At 46.8% G+C, this 20,817-nt stretch overlaps 1 protein-coding gene across 2 annotated transcripts in view; it reads right to left on the bottom strand.

The window, feature by feature from the left end:
• Positions 1-2,781: 2,781 nt before the first annotated feature.
• The window catches only part of VILL (villin like), a 35,564-nt gene continuing 17,528 nt past the window's right edge, over positions 2,782-20,817 (bottom strand). The window contains exons 5-21 of one of the 2 annotated variants that reach the window (XM_079300495.1): positions 19,510-19,618; positions 19,072-19,182; positions 17,263-17,462; positions 17,099-17,177; positions 15,660-15,758; positions 14,002-14,155; positions 12,948-13,048; positions 12,560-12,697; positions 11,899-12,057; positions 10,535-10,714; positions 9,497-9,642; positions 8,701-8,845; positions 8,190-8,378; positions 6,435-6,503; positions 5,827-5,838; positions 5,320-5,577; positions 2,782-3,504 (exon numbers count right to left, since the gene is read on the bottom strand). In XM_079300495.1, coding sequence (XP_079156621.1) covers positions 3,391-3,504; positions 5,320-5,577; positions 5,827-5,838; positions 6,435-6,503; positions 8,190-8,378; positions 8,701-8,845; positions 9,497-9,642; positions 10,535-10,714; positions 11,899-12,057; positions 12,560-12,697; positions 12,948-13,048; positions 14,002-14,155; positions 15,660-15,758; positions 17,099-17,177; positions 17,263-17,462; positions 19,072-19,182; positions 19,510-19,618 — 2,263 coding nt within the window. In that variant the 3' untranslated portion in view covers positions 2,782-3,390. The remainder of the gene's footprint in view (positions 3,505-5,319; positions 5,578-5,826; positions 5,839-6,434; positions 6,504-8,189; positions 8,379-8,700; positions 8,846-9,496; positions 9,643-10,534; positions 10,715-11,898; positions 12,058-12,559; positions 12,698-12,947; positions 13,049-14,001; positions 14,156-15,659; positions 15,759-17,098; positions 17,178-17,262; positions 17,463-19,071; positions 19,183-19,509; positions 19,619-20,817) is intronic. The other variant, XM_079300496.1, reaches the window with a different exon arrangement.

Raw genomic sequence — 20,817 nt, 5'->3', positions numbered from 1 at the left:
CTGCTTGATTTCTTAAATTATTAGGCTTCCTGGGGGTTCTGATCCCTGGGGGTGAAGATGATGCCAAAGATGTTAATGTCCTTTTAAACATATGCTGGTCATCTTAATTTTTTTTTAGCCCAAAATAGACTGGATTTGGTGATTCTTAGGCTCACTGTAAAGCTGGGTTTCATTCAGTCCTCCTTGGAGTTTGTTATATTGCAGTGAACATTGCTGGACACATTGATTTTTCCTCTTGACTGCAATACAGTGTGATGTTGTAAACCAGTGGCAGATTAAATGTGAATTAAACCCACACCTCCAAGGCTGATACTGCATTTAGAACCAGCCAGGTGTTAGAGCTCAGGAGTGGCCAGCTAGGCAGAGCATCCCAGGTCACCTCTGGGATGGGGCACGTTGTTGGGGACACATTTGAAGGCCAAGGATGGAACATCCACCCAGGGACAGCCTGAGTTTGGTCCCTGCTCTCATTGTGCTCTCAGCACTTTGTTTTAGGGAGCCATGGGATGAGAAGTGCAGGTGAAGGTGGTAATAAATTCTCCTGCCCCCTTGTATCAGCTCTTGTGAGGCAAATTAGGAAGAATTTCTTTCCTGTGAGAGCAGTGAGGCACTGGAAGAGGTTTCCCAGAGAAGTTGTGGGTGCCCCATCACTGGGAATCTTCAAGGCCACTTTTGGCTGGGGCTCTGAACAACCTGGACAGGAGAAGGTGCCCCTGTCCATGGCAGGGGCTTGGAGCTGGATGATCTTTAGGGTCCCTCCCAGTTCAAACCATTCTGTGATTCTGCTTCTGTGTGAAGCCAGATCAGCCCCCTGGGCTGGCTGTGAACATCTTACTTGAATGTTTTGGGTGGCAGGATTAGATTTCAGTTGGATTATTGAGCTAAAGCTCTCACCTGCCTGCTGTGGGCAGCACTGGAGAAGTGAGGGACAGGGTGAGGGTGGGCTTGGAAGGACTGCACAGAGAGGCTGTGTTTTCCTCTGCCTGCTTTGCACTTAGAGGTAGGCAAGATCCATGGGAAGAAAAAAAACATCTCTATCAGATAAGAACAGTTGGGGAAAGCAACTACAGCCAGGTGGGAAAGGGAGCTGAGATGGAGATGGGATGGGCAGAGCATGATGCCAATGCTGCAAGGTCTCCCTCCCCAAAGGAAGGGACATGGTCCATGGTCCGTGTTGGAATCAAGTAAGCTCATCTCTGAACACATTAGGAAGTGCTGGAGCCCCACTGGAGAGAAGAGGACATGGCCACTGACATCAGCAAAATATACCAAAGGGAGGAGGTGGGAGAGGCTCTTTCCTTTAGAAATCAGAAGTGGGGAGTAACAGCAGCTCTCCCATGAGATGAGGAGTGCAGTCTCCATCAGCCCAGATATCAGAAGGCTCCACGGTCTGTGAAATCCCAGGCAGGTTCCTGAGTGCTGGCAGGAGCTCTCCACTGGTGTTGGTGAGTGTGATGGCCACAAGAATTAAAGCAATTTTTACCAAACTGGCCTAAAATCTATAATCTGACTGTATTTTGGCTGGTCTTTGATTGTTAGGCCCACAGGTAGGTGGCATTCCTGCCTCTTCCTGAGCAGCACATGCATCAATGTGGGAGCTGGCAGCAGCACTCCTCAGCCAGGCAAGGCAAACATTGCTGATTCCTGCAGTGCCAACAGGGGCTGAAACATGGGTAATGTGCACTGATTGCATCTCTTGTGAACACAACAGGAGCAATCACACAGGTAATTCAGCTGATTTGTGTCTCTGCTTGACACTTAACTTATCCTGCACAGGGGAGTTCCAGTGGGTTTTGGGCTGGATCCTCAAGCAGAAATGGGATGAAGTGGTGGTAGGAACATGGACATAACAATGGGGGTGGGGTTTATTTAACTACCAATTCTTAAATGCAAAGTTCTATCCAGAGCACACCATCACCTGGAGGTCCCTGCTCCAGCCCAGCCAGATGGTGACACTTCAGCACAATGATGTGGTCCTGGGTGTTGAGTGAGAGCTCTTTGGCCCTCAATCTACAGCCTGGAGCTGCCCAGCTCTGTGCCCACATCCTGCAGCAGGGCTGGGCAGCCAGGCCAATGCTGAACTGCCAGGTACTGCAATGGGGCTTCAGGGCACGGGGGAACAAATGGCCCAAGCTCTGTGGAGTTTGGGAACAGAAGGGGCTCCACCTCCTCATTTTATTCTTTTCAAAAAAATCCAAAATTCCACTGATGACCAGGTGTTTGAAGCATCTGTGGCACTGCAGAGTTTTTATCTGCTGCCATTCTGCCCCCATGCTGATCAAGGACACTTACAGTGCTGCTGCTGGGTGTTTATTGGAATCACTGATCAGGTTGGAAATGGAATGAAGCTGCAAACCCACATTGTCTGAGTTTTTAAGGTGTTATTTCTTCCTTTAGTTTACAGTTTTATCCCATAATCACTGATTGCTCACATTTCCCACTGCCCTCCTCAGCCAGACTGATCCATAGTGTGGAACCAGCACTCTCAGCCCCATGGACATCACAGGGATGGAGCCCTGATAAAAGCTCCAGCAGGACACCCTCTACCTCAGGTCATGCCCAAAACCCTCCTGGCTTCCTCAAGCTGTGGGCAGGTGGACTCCTGACATTCATTCACCTGGCCAGGGAGGCCAGGTGAGATTGCAGATACTGTCTGAATGAGAAAAAAAGTAGACAGTCTTGTCTGGCAGTCAAAAATCAGCATTTGTGTCTAGCATTTCGTGTCACCATTCTCTTAAAACACATCAGCTAATAAATACGCTCATAATAATTGTTTTTCCCTCCCCCAAACCAGGCTCTGATGTATTTTAGCTGCCCTGGGCTATGCATGTTAATCTGGAACTGATTCTTGCTGTTCTTTTGTGAGTAGTTTTTCCACAAGGTGAGAAGGAGCAGAACTGTCTGGGGTCACTCCACAGACTACCCCATCAGGCATCTGGCTACTCCATCACCTTTTTCCTGACCTCAAGGCTCCCCCTCCATCCTCTTAGGGCTTTCCCCACCCAGAATTTACACAGCAGCTGCAAATGGCCTTTGTCTTGACTAACTTAAAACTTCTACAAATGAAAGAGGATCGTGGCCTCGTGCATGTGGCAATTTGCAAAAGGGAAAGATGAGGCTACAATGCACTTGCGTGGCACACACTTGTCTTCATGGCTATCAGCAATAAAGTGTCAGGAAGAGGCAAAAACATCCTGCCAAGCTGTTCTTGAAAAAAGTTTTGCCTCCTGGGGTTCTGGGTTTGCAGGGAGAAAGGAGCCATCCCCTGGACAGAGGCTGCTGGAATAACTGTGCTGGGTTGGGATCATTGAGCAAATGCCTGCACTGCTTTCCTGCAGCTCCTGAGGGAGCAGGGGCTGGTCCCAGAGTCATCAGTTCCCCCCTGGAGCCTCAGAAGAGTCCAAATTGCTTCTTCTCGTTCTGCTGCTTCCATTTGGGCATCTGGTAGAACTCATCCTTGGACTTCCCAAAGATATCGTGGAAATCAGCATCAGAGAGATAGCACTGCAGTGAAGAGAGACAAAGCACAGGTCAGCTGTGGCTTCTGCAGAGCCTGGACACCCCAGAGCTGCATCCCCTCCCCACCATGCCAGTGCTGACCTCTGACTCCAGACCAACAGCTCCTGTTCAGCTCCCTCTCCTCATGCTGGGAAATGGAACATCCCAGCTCCTCACCCCCTCCCCAAAGAACCAGGGCAATAAAAGCCTGTGAGGTTCTTGACCTCCAGTGTTCTAGGCACCAAGCAAAGCAGCTAATAGTTGCTAAAAAGGTTATTTATTACAAAGCACATCAGTCTCAAAAGACAATGGCAAAATTGGCAAATGGCAGTGGCAATAAGCAGATGGCTAAAAAGCCAATGGCTAAAAGCATCAACTCTTCCCAATACAAACTCTTATACAGGATTTTCCCAACAAGCCAAGACACAAACTTGGACCACCCCTCCTTAACCTATTAGAATTCCAGTTTCTTAACACACCAGGTTATGTACAGACTACACATACAACCGATCTTGTTCTATCTGAAAAATGTCAGCAATATTCTTACTACAGCTCTATTATAAGTCCTGTCTACAACTGTGGGCCTGGAGCCCCTACTGAAAACATCAGTATGTTTATTGACCTTCACTACAACTCATTCTGCTACTCTGGCATTTGAATCTTTCACTTACTAAAAGCATCAGAGCTCACCCTAAAACTTGCTGACTTACTTCTAGTTAAACATCTACTTTATGTGTGAGTGGCTTAATGTACTTCAATGCATCCAAAGGCTTTAATTCAGTCCCTGCACTCTGATTTCTCTGACTCCCTGACTCTAACATCAGCCCACCAGCCCAAAGAGATGCTCCAGTTCTGAGGAGTTAGCATGCTCTGTCTGGAATTTAACCCCTGCTGATCATACTGGGACCAGGACAATTTATGATCCACCAGGGAAGCTCTGCTGGCCAGAGTTTTGGGTGGTTCCTTAGCCAGTGATTCACAGTGAAAGCATCTCCCCCTCACTCAGTCCCCTCCCCTACAATATTCACTGGAAATGTTCACTCCCATTGCTGGAAAGGCAAGGTTTGCAGAAAGCAGGCTCATCATACTGACAAAGGCCCTGTGGGAATGGGAATTGAGTTTTTCCTGGTATTTTGGGTAGAAGAACCCATGTAGAGCCCAGCTGTGGATTGTGACTCTGGCTGTGGGTGTTGGCCTTTGTTGGGCAAGACACTGGTCAAACAAGGATTACAGGGAATAGAGGGAATCCATCCTCTGTCCCTCCCATCAGATTCAGCTGCAGACACTGCCAAAATCCTTGGGCTGATAGGAAATCTGGGATGTGTAATTTCTCTGGAAATTGGAAACTGTTGAAATGCAAGCTGTCAATTAAAAAAACCACCAAACCATCCCCTCTGAGAGGAGTCTCAAATGAAAACATTCACCTACAGATAAGTAAAATGCAAATTCTGGTTTTGTTCTCAGCTGTGTCACCTTGTCCCCCTGTCCCTCTGAGGACAGACGTGCGGCAGAGCAAAACAATTCTACCAGAAGAAAACATTTTTTAAAAATTGCTACTTAATTTTGTTTTTCCCCATAGAAACCCCATAATTATTTCAGCTGGGCTAAAACCACCACAAGGTGTCCCTGTCCACAGCAGGGGTTGAAACTAGACGATCTTTAAGGTCCCTTCCAACCCAGCCCATTCTGTTTCTATGAACTCCCTAACACAAATCTCCTGCTTTTGGTGACACCTGAGTCTGGGCAGGACTTGGGAGTTTAGAGTACACTTATCCAGTTCCAGGTTCAGTTAGAAAGGCATCAAACCAGCAGTGCTGTCACCTCTTTTTTAGTGGGATCCACGCCTTCGGGAAGCTCATCCACCGTCCTGTGCATCAGCACCTCCCGGGAGTAAATCCCGTCCCCGTTGGGCACCGTGGCAGGGCTGCTGTGGCTGTTGCTGCTGCTGTGGCTGTTGCTGTTGCTGTGGCTGTTGCTGTCACTGTGGCTCAAGTGGGATTTGTACTCATTTGCTGTACCTGAACCAGCCAGGTTGGTGGTGCTGAGGGTTCTCTTGTTCAGGCTGAGGTTGTTCAGGTCCTGCCGGGCGGAGGAAAATGCGTCATGATGAGCTGCTCTGGCACAGCAGGCTGGGGATGGTGCCAGGATCTTTCTGCTGGGGTTGTGGGGGATTTTTTCTGGCACAGACCATCTGTAGCTCCAAAGCAGCAAGGGGAAAACTCCAACTAAAGCGTTAGTGCAGTGCCTCCCTAAGTGCTACACCTTGATGTTAGGGCTGCTAAAAGCACACACTAGTGAGAGCTCTTACAAAGAACTGAGGATACTTACAGCAGTCTCATTCTTCTCAAGATAACACCAGGGGAAGGCACATGTGGGACGACAGAAGGTGAGGTTAGATGTCTACCATGTCTAGAACACCTGAATTACCTGCACACCCCTCCCTGATGAGCCATCTCTCCTCATCCAAACCTGCCACTTCCTTCCAGCCTTCACCCTGACCCTGCCCAGGGTGAGTGCCAGTGTGGCAGTGGCACTCAGCATTGTTTGGCACCTCGTTTATTTTGGAGGATTCCCCACTGGGCTATGCCCTTCTTGACCAAGGGATCCTTGTCTGGGGTCTCAGAGGCTGCACCACTGTGAACTATCCACAAAACACTTAACTGCACCCTCTTAGAGCTGCTCACACCTCAATTTATTCTGCCTTAGAGTAGCTGGACTATGTCCTGCTCACTGCAAAAGGCCCAGGAGGTCTGGGTGCGTTTCTGGGTGATTTATCACATCTCCCTCTGCTTCCCACAGACCAGCAGAGCCCTGATGCTGGCAGCCTGAGGTCCCCATCCCTGCCCTGATCCTGGTGTCCCCTCCTTGGTGCAAACAGGGATGTGTGCTGTGTGAACCCAGGTGTTTCCTGCTTGTATGGCCAAGACACAACTCACCACTTTGATCTCAGATATGGCCAACATATCTGACAAGCTGTTCTTCATTTCCTCGTAGGACTTGCCATCCTAAAGGGAAAGAGAAAGTTGTGAGATCCATGAGCTGCCTTTATCCCACACTCCTGGGTCTAACCCACACTCCTGGGTGTTAAGTCCACACTCCTGGCCAGGAGATTGTGGATTTGAAAGCCCAGTGATGGCCACTGATGTGGCAGCTCCTGCAAACCTCAGCCCCTGCAATCAGAAGACCGCCAGAATCTGAGCTTTCACTTGAAAACAACAACAAAAAAAAGGGCTTCAGCCTTTGTAGTTGTATAGTAACAGGCAAAACTGGGAAATTTAAAGACTTTAGAGCAGAGGGCAAATGAAGAGAAATAATATTTACTGCTGGATTTAAATCTTTTGAATCTTTAATGAATCTTGCAATGCCCGAAATAATATTACTTTTTCCAACTTTCCTAATTCATTTAGCTAAAACAACAGACTTTTTCAAAGTCTCAAGTCCTGACTCCTTGCAATTAGGTGCCATGTATATGAGATACCTCTTATTTTCTATTAAAAAAAAAGTAGAATGTGCTAGATAAATTGGCAAAGCTCATGACTGTGTTTTCCTAAGCAGCCAGGAGATGTCAGTTCTTAACAGAATCATCCAACAAAGTTTCCCAACAAGAACAAGCAACATAAACACATGGACTGCAGAGAAAACTGATTTAGACCCAAAACTGAGCAAAGAACACACACCAGATGTTTCTGGGATGTCAACAGTTTGGATGGCTTGTCTGTAGTTGCTGAAGCTGCCTACAGGGGATATTTTTAGAGGCACATATTTTATGAGCTGTATCCTTGTTTTCCAGCAGTTCCTCAGGAAAAAAAATAAAACAAACCCACAAGTTTTGACCTTTGTTCTAAGCATCAACATATTTTTAAGGGTCATTTTGAGTTGCTGTCTTATCTTTGCAGATCCAGCTGTCAAGACTGGATCCACCACAACATGGACTGGAAAGAAAGGCAATGCAAATTCTGATACAGGAAATAAAATATCTCTGTAAGAAGTAAAGTCCTGGGGAAAGAGGGGAAAACAGAATTTTTCTTTCCCAGTCACCTCCTGATGAGGTTTCCATTTCTATATGGGAGGAGCTGGTGTTTGTAACTCTGCTTTTGAAGGCTGCAGTGCAGGGACCAAGGGTGACCTTGTTCAGGAGCTCCTGGGCACCTGAACACGAGACCTGTCTGCTCACATCTTCCATTTCACCACAGTTTTTCCTTAAAGCTGGATCATTTATAAATTTATAAATTTCCCTCTGTGGCTGCCTTTTCAACAATGAACTTGTGTTGGTTTGGTGGTTTGTTTTTTTTTTTTTTGTTTTGTTTTTTTTTTTTGATTTGTATGGGTCTGTTTTCTCTCTGAACTTGATTTTACTACTCATAGTCCCCACCTCTTTTTGGCTGAAATCAAAAACTTGATTTGGAACCTGATATTTATGAAAATATTAATATTGTGAATTCAAGCACATTTGCAAAAGCCTCTGTTCCACCACACAGGTTTTTTTTTGCTGGTGAAGGAGCAGAAGCTGCTCAGACAGCATCAGGAACTCACTGCACATGGCAGGGGGGTGGAACTGGGGTGACCTTTGAGGTCTCTTCCAACTCAAGCCATTCCATGACTTTGTGAAGTTCAGGACTTGTCCTAGCGAGGTTTCACTCCATGCATCCCATATTCCCTGACAACACCACAGGGCTTTTCCAGCAACTTACACTCCACTTGTAGGGGTCCCAAGCATTGAACCAGCCTGTGAAGTTGAGGGGTTCATAGCCCTGCTTCACCAGGATGATGGGAGTTGCCAGGTCCCTCCCAGCTGGATGGGTCTTGAGATACTCCTTAGCTGAGGCAATTGCCTCATTCCTCTCCTGTGCATTGGAGGCTTTGCCAACCCAAAGGAAAATCTGCAAGGGAGAAAGTTGGAGGTCAGAGAGGCATCAGAACCTGTGCAGACACAGCTCTCTGCTCTGCCTGCCAGTGGCAGCAGAGGTAAGACTGGAAATGTGTTTTCCCAATAGTCCCCTGTCATTCTGAGGCCCCAATTTACCCCCAGCTAAAGAAGAGTTTGCCTTTGAGACAAGCATGGAGCATAAATATTTCAGGTAACAAATATTTCAAGGTAGCTGAACCCAGTCACGGGCCAAAACTCAACTCAAGTAACACCAACTAAAGCCAAAACCTGTTTGAAAATACATCTGAGGAGAGGGGGAGGAGGCTTTTTCTGACCTCTTCCCATGTGTCCAGCAGCATGACATCATCCTCATCCAGGTCCTCCTGGCAGAACCCGACCACCTCGGTCATGATGAAGCGACCTGTCTGGTTGGAGCACTCGAAGAGACGAGGCTGGTAGTGTGTGACCTGCTCCTGGAACCTGCCTCAGGCACAGCAGGGGAGGAAAAACCAACAAAGGTGGGAATATTGCCCTCCTGGCTTACTGAGGATCCTTGTGGCCTTGAAGTGAGGGGTGGAACATGGCAACACTCGTCCAAAGGCCTGGAAGTCAGCAACGATTTCAGGGGATTCTCACACTGTTTTAATGATTTTCAAAGGTGATTTTTTTTCTCCACCCAAAGAGGAAAAGAAGAACCCTTCCCTGACTGTGGTCATGAGCCTGATGTCAGATGAAAGCCACACCAAATAATTTTTCTGCCCAGAGGCTGGAGAACTCCATGTTGTCCAAAAGCAGATCTAGTCTCATGATTTCTCTGGGGCTGCTGCTGATAATGGCTGGAAATGGAACACGGGGTTCCTGCAGCCCTCAGGATGAGACATGGGATAGATTTAGAAAGGAGGATGTACGCACCCTTGTCTGCAGGCTTTGGACCTGTAGCTCCCACTTCAGGAGAACTCCTGGCCCAAAATGCAGGATAAAAACACCTTGGTGTGGTTTCTGACCAAGGTCTTGGTGATATTCTGGCCTGGTTCTCCCTTTATTGAGGACACAGTATCAAAGTATTCACTTTCCTTAAGAGCTTTGATCCCTTGCTTAATGTCCCCAGAGGAACAAGCAGGTCACTGTTACCTCTTTTCACTGGCATAAGGTGCTCTGCCTCCCAGAGCTTCCCAGAACTCTGCTGGCTCCTGTCCTTCCAGAATGGTGTGCTTGTCCCGCCTGGAAACGATGTCAGCCACCATCTTCGCCATCTCCCGCTCATCCCCACTGCATCCCTGTGCTCAGGGCAGAAGATTGGGGTGTGGTTAGGGAAACACTGGCAAAACCTTATCCATGGGGAAAAGCTGGCTTGGCCTCTGGAGAGCTGCCTGAATGCTCCTGAGCTGATCACTCAGAATCTGTTTCTAGCCCTCAAAGGGACTTTTAGTGCAGCCAATGGCACCTGTTTAAAAAATCGCAAAATTTACAGAATGATTTGGGTTAGGAGGGATTTTAGAGATTATCAGGAACACCTTCCACTCCTACAGAATGCTCCAAGCCATATACAGCCTGGCTTTGAATACTTCCAGGGATGGGGATCCACAAGTTCTCTGCTTTGGTTTGATCTACATCTCTTCCTGACACACAACTGAAACAAGATAAATGAATTTGCTCTCATCCTGGGTGATTTCTTACAGCTGCAAAATCTGGGATGATTTATTCATCTGACAGCTGTATGAATATCTAGAATGAGGTGAGGTGAACCTTGACTTGGGTTACTTTTGTAGAGAGGGCTGTTACTGCTGACCCTTCACAGACAGAGCCCTTTCCTGGATGCACTTTCCTCACAGAATCACTGAATCATTCAGCTTGAAAATGACCTTTAAGATCATGAAGTCCAACCATCAGCCCAGCACCACTAAATCATGTCATCAAGTGCCACATCCACATATTTTTTTGAGCACTTTGAACTCCACCATTTCCTTGGGCAGCCTGTTTCAGTGCCTGACATCCCTTTCTGTGAAGGAATTTTTCCTGATTTACAGTATTAAGATATTATGCTCCCCTGGCATAATTTGAGGGTATTTCTGCACTGAGTTATTGTGCCACCTGCCCAAGGATTCATCTCCATGACCCAGCAGAGGCAAGAGGCTCAGCAATTTCAGACCCCTTTGTCTGCAGACTCACCTTCCCACACCACAGGTAGCAGACTTGGCTGGTGGTGAGCAGGAAGACATCGTTGGAGTTGAGGGAGGAGGCTCTGGCTGGCACCTCTGTGGCCTTGGTGTTCACCTCATCCGTGCCCCTGACCTGGAAGAGGCGGGTTGCTGGCTCGGGTGTGCTCTTCTGAGCCCGGCTGGTGCCACCCTGCAACGACAGAGAGGGGAAGGTGGCACTGAGAATGACTGGGACACACACGCAAGGTGGCACTGATTTGAAAAAGGCTTTGGGCTCGCAGTCCTGCCCACTGTTGCAGTGATGGACCACGGTTCTGCACTGAGCAGGCAAAGAAATCCAAATATCTTCTGGTTCCAGGGCAGAATGGAACCTAAACAACACAACTCCTGTTGCATTTTAAGGCTGTAGGAGCAGCAAAATTGATAAAGCAACATAGTTACTCATGTAATGGAGAAGCAAGAGAGAAAGAGCTTTATTTAAAGAAGCACTACACACATATATAGGGTAGATCGTGCAAAACAAAACTGAAAAGACTCATTGGTCAAAGAAGACCACACCTCTCTCAAAAACATACTTTTACAAAACATCACATCTCTCTTGCACCCTGCAGATGCATAATCATTATTATTTGCTGACCTTGTAAAGGCCTGAGAAAGGCAAAACCTCAAAGCTGGCTTTTTTCCTTGTTCCCAGCAGTATCTAATGACAAACTCACACATTTCTCCCTGATTAATGAGTCCTGGCCAGTTCCCATCAAGATCCTCAAGATCCATGTGAACAGATCTTGGTGTCTGTAGGGGATTTGCCATGCAAACTGGGCAAGGCAGCTGTACCCTGATTTCCAGCTGTGCTCATCCTAACTGAACATCTGCCATGAAAACCATACAGTGGGACCAGCACTGAGAGCTCAGGGCAATCCTGCTCTCCAACAGCCATTTGGAATTTCTCCACCACAGACATCAGCAGCCAAGGCAGCAAGTGAAGTGGGTTGGTAGTTATGTGATGTAACTCAGGCAAGGACAATTCTAATCATGTTTGGAGGATATTTTGAAGGACCCTCTCTGGATAGCAGCACTGGTAATTCACAGGATGACTGCCTTGTTCTAACTCTGCAAAATACTTTGGGACAGAGTTGGAATGAACCTCACACATCACTGCTGGAGCTCAGGGGTGCACAGTTGAGTTGGGTCAGTCTAAGACTGTGTTTACTCAGTGTACAGACTGACTGAGGAACACTAGAAATGTCCCCTCTGCCATCTGGGGCAGAGCTGGCAGGCTCCTTTCCTGAATATCAGCCCATTTTTATTGGACTCTTTCCACTGCAGCTGCCAAGTGGAGATTGCTGGTACTCCCACCTCCCAAAGGCACATTACCTCGTAGATGACCAGCCTGCCCTTGAAGATGGCCAGGAAGTGCCTGGGCTCCTTGCCCATTGTCACTCGCACCTGCACGGCCTCGTCCCCGTGTCTCTTGTCCAGCTCGATGGCATTGAGGGCACAGGCAGTGATTTCATCCACGGAGGCGTGGCGGCCCTGGGGGACAGAGAGGTGACACACACAGTGTGATGAGAGCAAACCTCTTCACAATTCAACACTTGCCAGTCGTGAGATCAGAGTTAAAACTTCCAGATATTTAAATTTCACTGGCATTCTGGTTTTGTAGACTTTGGAGACTCATTATCTCTCTGCATGAAAATCTGCTTTAAAAAGGAAAGCAGAGATGTCCATATATACACAAAACTCTAGGACTGAGGCTTTAAGGGACAATCTGACCCCAAAGTTTGACCTCAGAACTGTAAGCCCCATCACCTTTCAGTCTTTCTGTCTGATTTTGCTGGTGCTCAGACTGATGCCAGTTTGGGATCAGTGTCCATGCTGCCTACAAAGGACAGTTTGGGACATTGAAACTGATGAGCAAAGGGTATCTGAATTCTTCTGGGTGCTTGGGTTGGGATTTTTGTGTGCAATTGCTTCCTTCAGCTTTAGGTTTGTATAGCAGGCACAGCACAGTGCTCTCTCCTCTACTTTCACCTACCTGCCACATGTAGAGGACGTAGTGGGGTCTGCCTGACCTCAGGTAGGTGTACAGGACCAGGTAGCAATCCCCCCCGTAGAACTGCCCGTATGTCTTGGGGTTCACAGGCTGCATTTGCAAATCCTCAATCCTCCACACCTAGGGAACAAATCTTGGTGAGCAGCAGTGGAGTCAAGGTGGGGACAGAGCACAACCCTTTGGCTACCCCACCACTGAAGCTTCAGGTGTTCCCTCAGGTCACCAGAGGGAAGGAATCAGCCTGCCCCTCGTGAGGAAGCTGTAAACTGCCATGAGGTCCATCCTCTGCCTCCCCCAAGCTGAACAAACCAAGCAATGCTGGAAACAGGCTGATTATTGCACCCTGTGCCAGCCAAAGGAGCTGTCTCACCTCGATCTCCCCGGAGGCATCGTCGACCATCCTCTGCTCAGCTGCGAGCTCAGGTCTGGCGTGGAGCTGGGTGGTGTCAAACTTCACCTGCTCCACCTTGGCTGAGAGCACCAGCAGAACAAAAACAAGAACCCAGTGAATGCACCACAACACTCAAACCCTTCCCCTCATCCTCACACACCATCATTGCACAGCAAGGAAAACCTGGTCCAGCCTGCCAGTAAACCAACACTGATTTTGGAATATGCAAGAGCTCACACACTCAGTGTTGACCTCTGGAATTGGCTGGCTGGTAAAAACATTAGCAGTCTCCTGATGGAAAATTCTTAATTTTTCTCCAAATCTATAAATATTTCTTTCCTTTTAAAATGCTGATTTCAAAAATAAAATGCCTACATTTTTCCAGTTCATGACAAAAGAGAGTATCTATGGACAACACAGAGAGAAACAGAGACGGAGAGAAAAGACAAAACTTGCAAGGGAAAGAGATTTGTGGCTCTCAAGCTGTTATTGATGGTCTCGTTCAGCATCTCTGTCACCTCCCCATCATTCATCAACAAGTTCTCTCTCTTTGAAATTGTTCAGTCTTCGGGGTTAATGCATTGTAATATTCCCTTCAGCTGTGTGATAAATACACCATTTACACCCAGTGTAAATACAGCATCATTCCATTGACCTTAGGTGGGGACTGGATGGCTGCCAGTGTAAATGAAAGTAGAATTCCTTATCAGGCTCAGCATTAGCCCTTTATAAAAGAAATTCAAAAGTTCTGCAAGTGGGAAATTTCACATGCAGTTGTTCAGAGGGGAGTGACTCTCTGCCAACATTTACATTTAGAGTAAGTGGCAATTTGGTTCATACAGGAAAATTCAGCAGAGCTGAATGTCATTGGTTCATTAATCCTTTCCATCTACTGAAGAAGATGGAAAACAGAAGGCACTAGGAGAGGGTACAATAGATTTTCAAGATCCTGAAGGCAGGAGATGTGAATGATGCTCTCTCAGCTATTGCTTAGCACAGGTAGGAAAGCCAAACCCAGGCCCAACGTGCTCACCAATTTTGCCTGTGGTGTAGACCTTGCCCAGCCCTTGTGTTTCATTCTTCTCTGTCCACCTCTGGAAGAGCTGTTTGAACATGGCAGACTCTGCTCCATCATTGATCACCTCCACGTTGGTGGAGGAAGGATAGCCTTTGGCTTGGATAAAACCCTGGGGGGTTCAGAAAGGTCATTAGTGAGCTTTTTACTTTTTACAGACATGAGAAGGGGTGTGGACCTGAACCAGCTTGAAGAGTGAGTGCCCCTTACTGAACACAGGGTGGGATTCAGTCCAAGACTTGCATTCAGAGTAATCAGAACTAATTGAAGATTCCTGCTTAGTATCCATGTTTATTTCTGTCTTTAGGGAACTACTCCTACCCCCTTTTTTTCCAAACTTTTTGTCCCTCTCTAAGCCAGGAAGATTGTCCTGCCTGTAGCCTGGTAGAGAGCATGGAGGCAGCTCAGCACCCCAAGAACAGGAAGGGACTGTTCTGAAGGGACTAAACTCTCACCAATCTTTCTTCTTATTTTTTCCCCTAAACCCACATTATTTATTTGCAATAGTGCTGCCATTGAGTTAAAAGACTACTCCAACAGAGGTTCTTGATACAATATGAGTGGGAAAAAAATATTCTGTGTTCTGCCACCATGCCAAAATCCTTGCTCAGTTTTGGGAACCTCTCTGTGTTTATCCCAGAAGGCTCCAGGGTGATCCAAGGTGCAGTGCTGGCAGCCGTGGTTCAGGGAAGGAGCCTGATTGTGGCTTTCTGAGCATTCAACTTGTGCTGTAAAAACTGCAGCCACACACTGCCCTCAGGGAAAAGCAGAGCAGATGGTCCTCCCGTCCCTCCCACCTGCCACACTGAGACAGACATATCTTTTGTTCTGCATGTGTAGCTCAGGGCCAGAATTTGCAGAGATGATTGCCTACTAAAATGAGCCTGAGTCAAGCTCTTGAAAGGAGCACAGAGGACAATGAGGTAAGTTTCAAGGCAAAGTGTTTGAATCTTTTCTTCTCCGAGACAATAGGTGCAATCCTATTGAAGCTGGGTGTCTCCCTTACTGAAGGTGGAACCACTGAAGGTCTCCTAGTTAAAATCGCAGTGAAGATGAAGCCATTTATGGTCTTCCCTTAAGAAAATGTCTAAAAGCCATGCTCCCTCATAGCCTTCACTTCAACATGCTAACTTGTGAAAAATACCAAATACTTGCTCATGCTCCCTTGAGGCTAATTTCTTCTGAGAGGAAGAGCTGAGGAATGCTCTGACAGAAAATAACACATGCATGTCAGAACCTCTTTAGTATCTGTTTATGTATCTTTTGACCATGAATTTGTCTAATCCTATCTTGACCCTGTTGATCCTCTCTGACTCCACCATCCCTTGAACCAACAGTTTCCAGAAGTTCACTATTTACCATGTACAAAAGAATTTTCTTTTATACTTTATTTTCTTTAACCAATTTTGTTCTTGGTTTTAGTGGCAGGTCTTAGTCCTAGAACAATTTGATGACTAACAATTCTGTGTTTATGCCTCCCCTAGACGTTTAACTTCTCTCTCTGTTATTACACAGGCCAGCTCCCCAAGACCTACACTTAATGGTAATTAGTGGTCAGATCTAGATCAGCACATATCAACCACCCACGACATTGTTTGCACTCTATTACAACTCACCACAGCTCGAGTGAATGCTGCTTTTTTCTCTTCTGGGCTGGAGGCTTTTCCTCTCCAGACATAAATTTTGAAGCCACCTTGGTCTAAAATGTAGCAGTCCTGAGGTTAAACCGAAAAAAACAGGAAACAGAAAAAAACAGATGTGAAAAGCTCTGTGCAGGAAAAACTCATCATTTGTAGCCTAATCAGGCTGGATCCTTCCTGAAGATTTAGGTTAGATGTGTATCCAGCTCATTTCTCTGTCTTGCAGAGCTCTAACCTTGGTGCAGCCATTATCAGAGGTGACAGAGAATTAATTTCTTATGGTTTATAAATGGAGTACAACTACACCAGCCCCACAGGACAGGAGTTCACAGGTGTGGGCACACTTGGCCCAGGCTGTTGATTTATAACTGTGACTATTAAAAGTATGTTTTCTTTTTGGGCATTGCTCAAACTGGCTATTACCACCTCACAGGAGATGTCCTCAAACCAAAACCACCACCAGCTCTAAAAGAGGCCAGGAGAAGTGTATGCTGACATATCAACCCCAGCCTGCTGCTGCCTGCATTTATGCCCAAATCTGCTACTAAAGGAGCAGGAAAGGCCCAAGTTAGACATCTTCAGCATGAATATTTTGTCCTCATTGAGATCCCTGATGTGAAGCTCGAAGTGTTGCATTGCTGTGAATGCAGCAGACCCCAAACCCAAAGGGGTTGAGTTGTGTTCTAAGCTCATCCCCACTGCATTCCCACTGCTCTAAACACACTGTGGGACCAAGGCTGCTCCTTTATCAAACTGAACTCTGAAAGAAGAAAAAAGGCTTCATATATCTGGAAAGATTATAACAGAGATTATAACAAGGCTGACATCAGATGAAAAGGGGAGCGGGAGCCTTGTGGCACAGTGCTGTGTTGGAATAGGCTGGTCTGCACTGCAGAGAATTAAGGATGAGCAATTCTCTGCCAAGTTTTAGTCAGAGCAAAAGCCTCTGTTTTCTGAAAAACCCTGCACAGAGGGTCTGTCAGGAAATCTCCTTCCAGGGTGGGTCACTGAGACCAGCCACTTGCTACGGCAGGAAAACAAATCTCCATGGTTTCGTGAGCAGAGTACTTATTTGCTCTGGAGTCAGCAGAGGGAAGGCTATCCCTGAACATCAGGTATTAAGAAGCCTTCATTCCATCTGGAATTTATTCCTGGTATGCAGACCTCCCTCACTGTGATTTGCCAAGCTAATATAATCCTTGGCTGAGAGCATCAATTTGCCATCTCTTCTTGGAACAGCTTCAACACACCACCTACCTCCGGCTGCTGAGACTGTAGCAGGGCTAAGCTGTCCTAACCTAACAGCAGGGCTAAGCTCTCCTAGTGATGGAAGGCTGATAATTTCCAGGAAACAGGTGCTGAGCTGAAAACAAAGTGAGCCACAGCCTCCTTTTCTCATTCTGGCTTCATCTCACCTCGTGCTGGAGCAGATCCTGCGTCAGGGGCCGGGTGGCGATCTCCTGCACCACCAGGTCATTGTCCTTCTCATAGACACTGCAAGACAGAGGCAGCGAGCTGAGTCAGAGGCTGCAGAGCCCGCAGAGAGCAGGGTGGGTTGGGAGCACAGCCCAGCACTCACTGGTACAGCCGCACGTTCGCCTTCTGCAGCTCGTCCGCTTTGGAGTCGGGGACGGCGTCGCGCAGCTCCCCGCGCCGCTCGCCCAGCACCATCCTCATGATCTGCATCAGCTCTGCACAGTCCCTCTCGCTGTCAATGATGCCAATCTGGGCACGGCCGCCCCTCTCGCTGTCCCTGATGCTCCGAGCCAGAGCCAGGCCCTGCACAAGGGACCCGCAGGGGTGAACTCCTGACACCACAAACCCCAAGCCCAAGCAATGACTGAGAACCAGCAGCCCAAGCCAGATTATCACAGCACTCCTAGTGTCCTCCAAATCTGGCTGTTCAAGAAGCAGATATGTCTGTAATGCCTGATTATTAACTAAGTCATGGGTAAACTCAAGGACCTCCAGAGGTTAAGTCCTGACACACACCACAAACCCCGAGCCCAAGCAATGACTGAGAACCAACAGCCTAAACCAGATTACCACATTTACCTTAGTGTCCTCCAAATTTAGCTGTTGAAAAAGCAGATATGTGTGTAATGCCTGATTATTGACTAACTCATGGGTAAATATTGCTAATGGTATAGCAATATGATGCTGCTGCTGCTGCTCCCACAGGGCACGGGCGTGTGGGAGCCACAATGGGCACTGCCCATGTGTGATGTGCACCAGCAGTGCAGGGGTCTGCTGGGATGGTCTGGGGGAGAGATGAACACAGCTGAGGCCAGCGAGGCAGGATGCTGCAGATCTGCAGGACCCCGGCCACCCAGCGGTGATGTTTTACATTTAAATGCTTTTCAAGTGTTAAAAAACGTGGATGTCTTCTGTGAAAAAAGCAGCGTGAAATGTCAAGCAGCTAATTAGGCTGAAATCTCCATCTTCAGTTGATTTTTTTTTTTTTTTTGTTCCCATGACTCTTGCTGCAATAGCTTTGAAAGACTCCTCTCTTTATTAGACACAGAGAATGACCTGCTTGAGGTCTGAGATGAACCCAGCAGATGTGAACCTGCTGAATCCTGTACCTTCTTCAGTATCCACAGGATCTCTACTGTGGCCCAAAAATGGCATTCCCTGTGGAGATTCCCCCTTTCCCAGTGGAGATTCCCCCTTTCCCAGTGGAGATCCCCTCTCCCCCAGTTCATCAGGGGACACCATGCACAGAGCAGACCCACCTGCCTTTTAATATTATAATGACCACAAGCTTGGCCACCAGCTTTGCTGATGAGCCACTGCTGTATCTTGCTTTATTGTATCTCTGTATCCTGATTCCTATATCAGTAAAATAAGGATAATGATCCCCTTGCAATGTGTCTTAGGAGCTATAGATCTGACTTATCAGCACCTGGGTTATGTATTCCTGCTTGTCTCATACTGACCAAGCCAGAATTCCCTGTTGATGCTGTAAACAAAAAATTAAAATTCATCTACCCTGGGGTGGTTACTGCAGCTAAACCTACTGGAGCTGCTGATTTTCTAATCCTATGCCATGCAAACAACTGGGCACAGAGGGATGGAGATGAGCTCCAGAGGGAGCTGGCTGACTTTCTGGGGCTGGAATTAGTGGTGAGCCCTTGGGTGCCTATGAAACACAACCTGAGGCAAGGTCTGGACTGGAACAAAGCAATTTCATGGGCATCTAAAACCAGCAGATGGGGAAGTAGAAAATTTGTCTCTATTTACATCATCTCTGTGTTGCTGATCTTAAGATTTTAGATGTGAAAACACTGGGAGTTGTTTTTTAATTTATTTTTTATTATTTTTAATTTTTTTTTCCTAGGCATCAAAACATGCCACTTGAAACCAAGTGTCTTTGGCTTGTACTCACTCTGGATTTCTCAGCAATGCTGCAGCTGGGTCCATTCCACTGGATCAGCACCTTACCAAGGTCCAGCAAGAAAACATCTCCCTTATTGAAACTGTCCCAGGAGAGTGGTACCTGTCACAAGGAAATGAGAGAGTTTGGCAAGGTGGGGAGGATGAGGAGAGCTTCAAGTGACAAATCATAGCCATGGAAACCCACCCCTGGGGATGAAAGAATGTGTTTGCAGTGACTGCTCATTCTGAGCTGGCACTCAGCTCCTCACTGAGCAGTGACTTCTCTCATGCTTAACACCAAACCCTCAAGTGAGGACTTGAAAACTGTCCTGAAACAGAAGTTCTTGAGCAGAAATGAGATAGCCACCAGACAAATCTGCTCAAAAACTAGTGTAGGAGGGGAGGGAAGGGGAAATGATCCACAAGAAGAGCAGGGTCTTCTTCTTACCTCTGTGGCTGACACGTGTTTCTTGCCCTTGACGTGAAGAAGACGTTTGATGTTGTACATGTTGGTCTCCACATGCTTAAATCCTGAAGCCACTCCTCCCTTCTTGTAGCTGTTGTGTAAAAACATAAAGAGTTAGAAATAGGAAATACCTTTCTCTCTGCCCTCTGAGAACATCCCAATCTTGTGGTGGCAACTAAAAAATCTAGAGGCAAAATAACCTCAAAGTCGTAAAACTGCAGTGGCAAATGCTGTGCTGCCTCACTGCTGTTCATGGTCCTTATCATGGTGTTTCCCTCTTAGGGGTGTTGTATTGCTTCTGTGCACACAATTATAGAATCAAAAAATCATTTAGGTTGGACAAGACTTTCAAGAGCATCGATTTCAAGCATTAAACATCCTGGGAGAAGATGAACAGGCAGGTCAGGGATGGCAATGGAAATGTAACACAACCAAACTGAAAATCCCATTGATCCTGGCAGTGGCATCCCAAAATTGAACTATTCCATAAGCATTCAATTAAAATATGACACAAACTTGGCAGAAAAAAAAAAAAAAAAAAAGACTTCTTGCTAAAATTTTGTTTTCTTCAAAACAGTTATTCTATTAAAAGCAACTTAGACAGTGAATTGTCAGCAAAAGCAGAACAAAACTATAAACAGGTACAGGACATTGTCATTCTCTCAGATTCTACCTCCCAATCTTTTTATTCCATCCTTGAACACACAGTTTGCAGCAGCCACTCTCAGCAGTGTTATCACCTCATGCCACAATGCCATCCCCTCTCCTGTGGCAACTTTGCACAATCATGAGAGGGAAGTCCCACACAGCTTTTAATGTTTTTTTGGGTAAATCTAATCCACTCTTACATATCTTAGACCATTTTAGAAAACAGATCAATTGTTCAAACTACAGCAATAACTGCACACAATGAAATTGTCATTTAGGGGAAAAAAGAGACAATTGTTGACTGTAGTTTTTGCCATGTGGGTAACAGATATATTTTACTGTATCTGGAAAAGTACTGGCTAGTGTGGTCAGAAATGTCACTCACAGCATTTTAGACTTGTTTGGCCCAGATTAAGATATCCACAGAAGGATGCTCTGGAGGTTAGTCCACCTGCCAAGATGTGGAAAGAGCTTGCTTTAATTCCTCATTCTGCCCCAGACCTCCTCACTGACCATGGGACGGGGTTCAGACCCAGATGAATTCTAATTCATGCTCATTTCAGAGGCATACAGGTTTCCAAAAAGACTGGGTTTGAAGGTCTGATGTTTAGTCCTTCATTGTCACTCACTCATCTTTAGGGT

This window comes from Erithacus rubecula (genome assembly GCF_903797595.1).
Source record: "Erithacus rubecula genome assembly, chromosome: 3".
In the NCBI taxonomy this organism is placed as follows: Eukaryota; Metazoa; Chordata; class Aves; order Passeriformes; family Muscicapidae; genus Erithacus; species Erithacus rubecula.
Note: the sequence above shows the minus strand (reverse complement) of the source record. Positions and strands in the feature narration are given on the sequence as shown.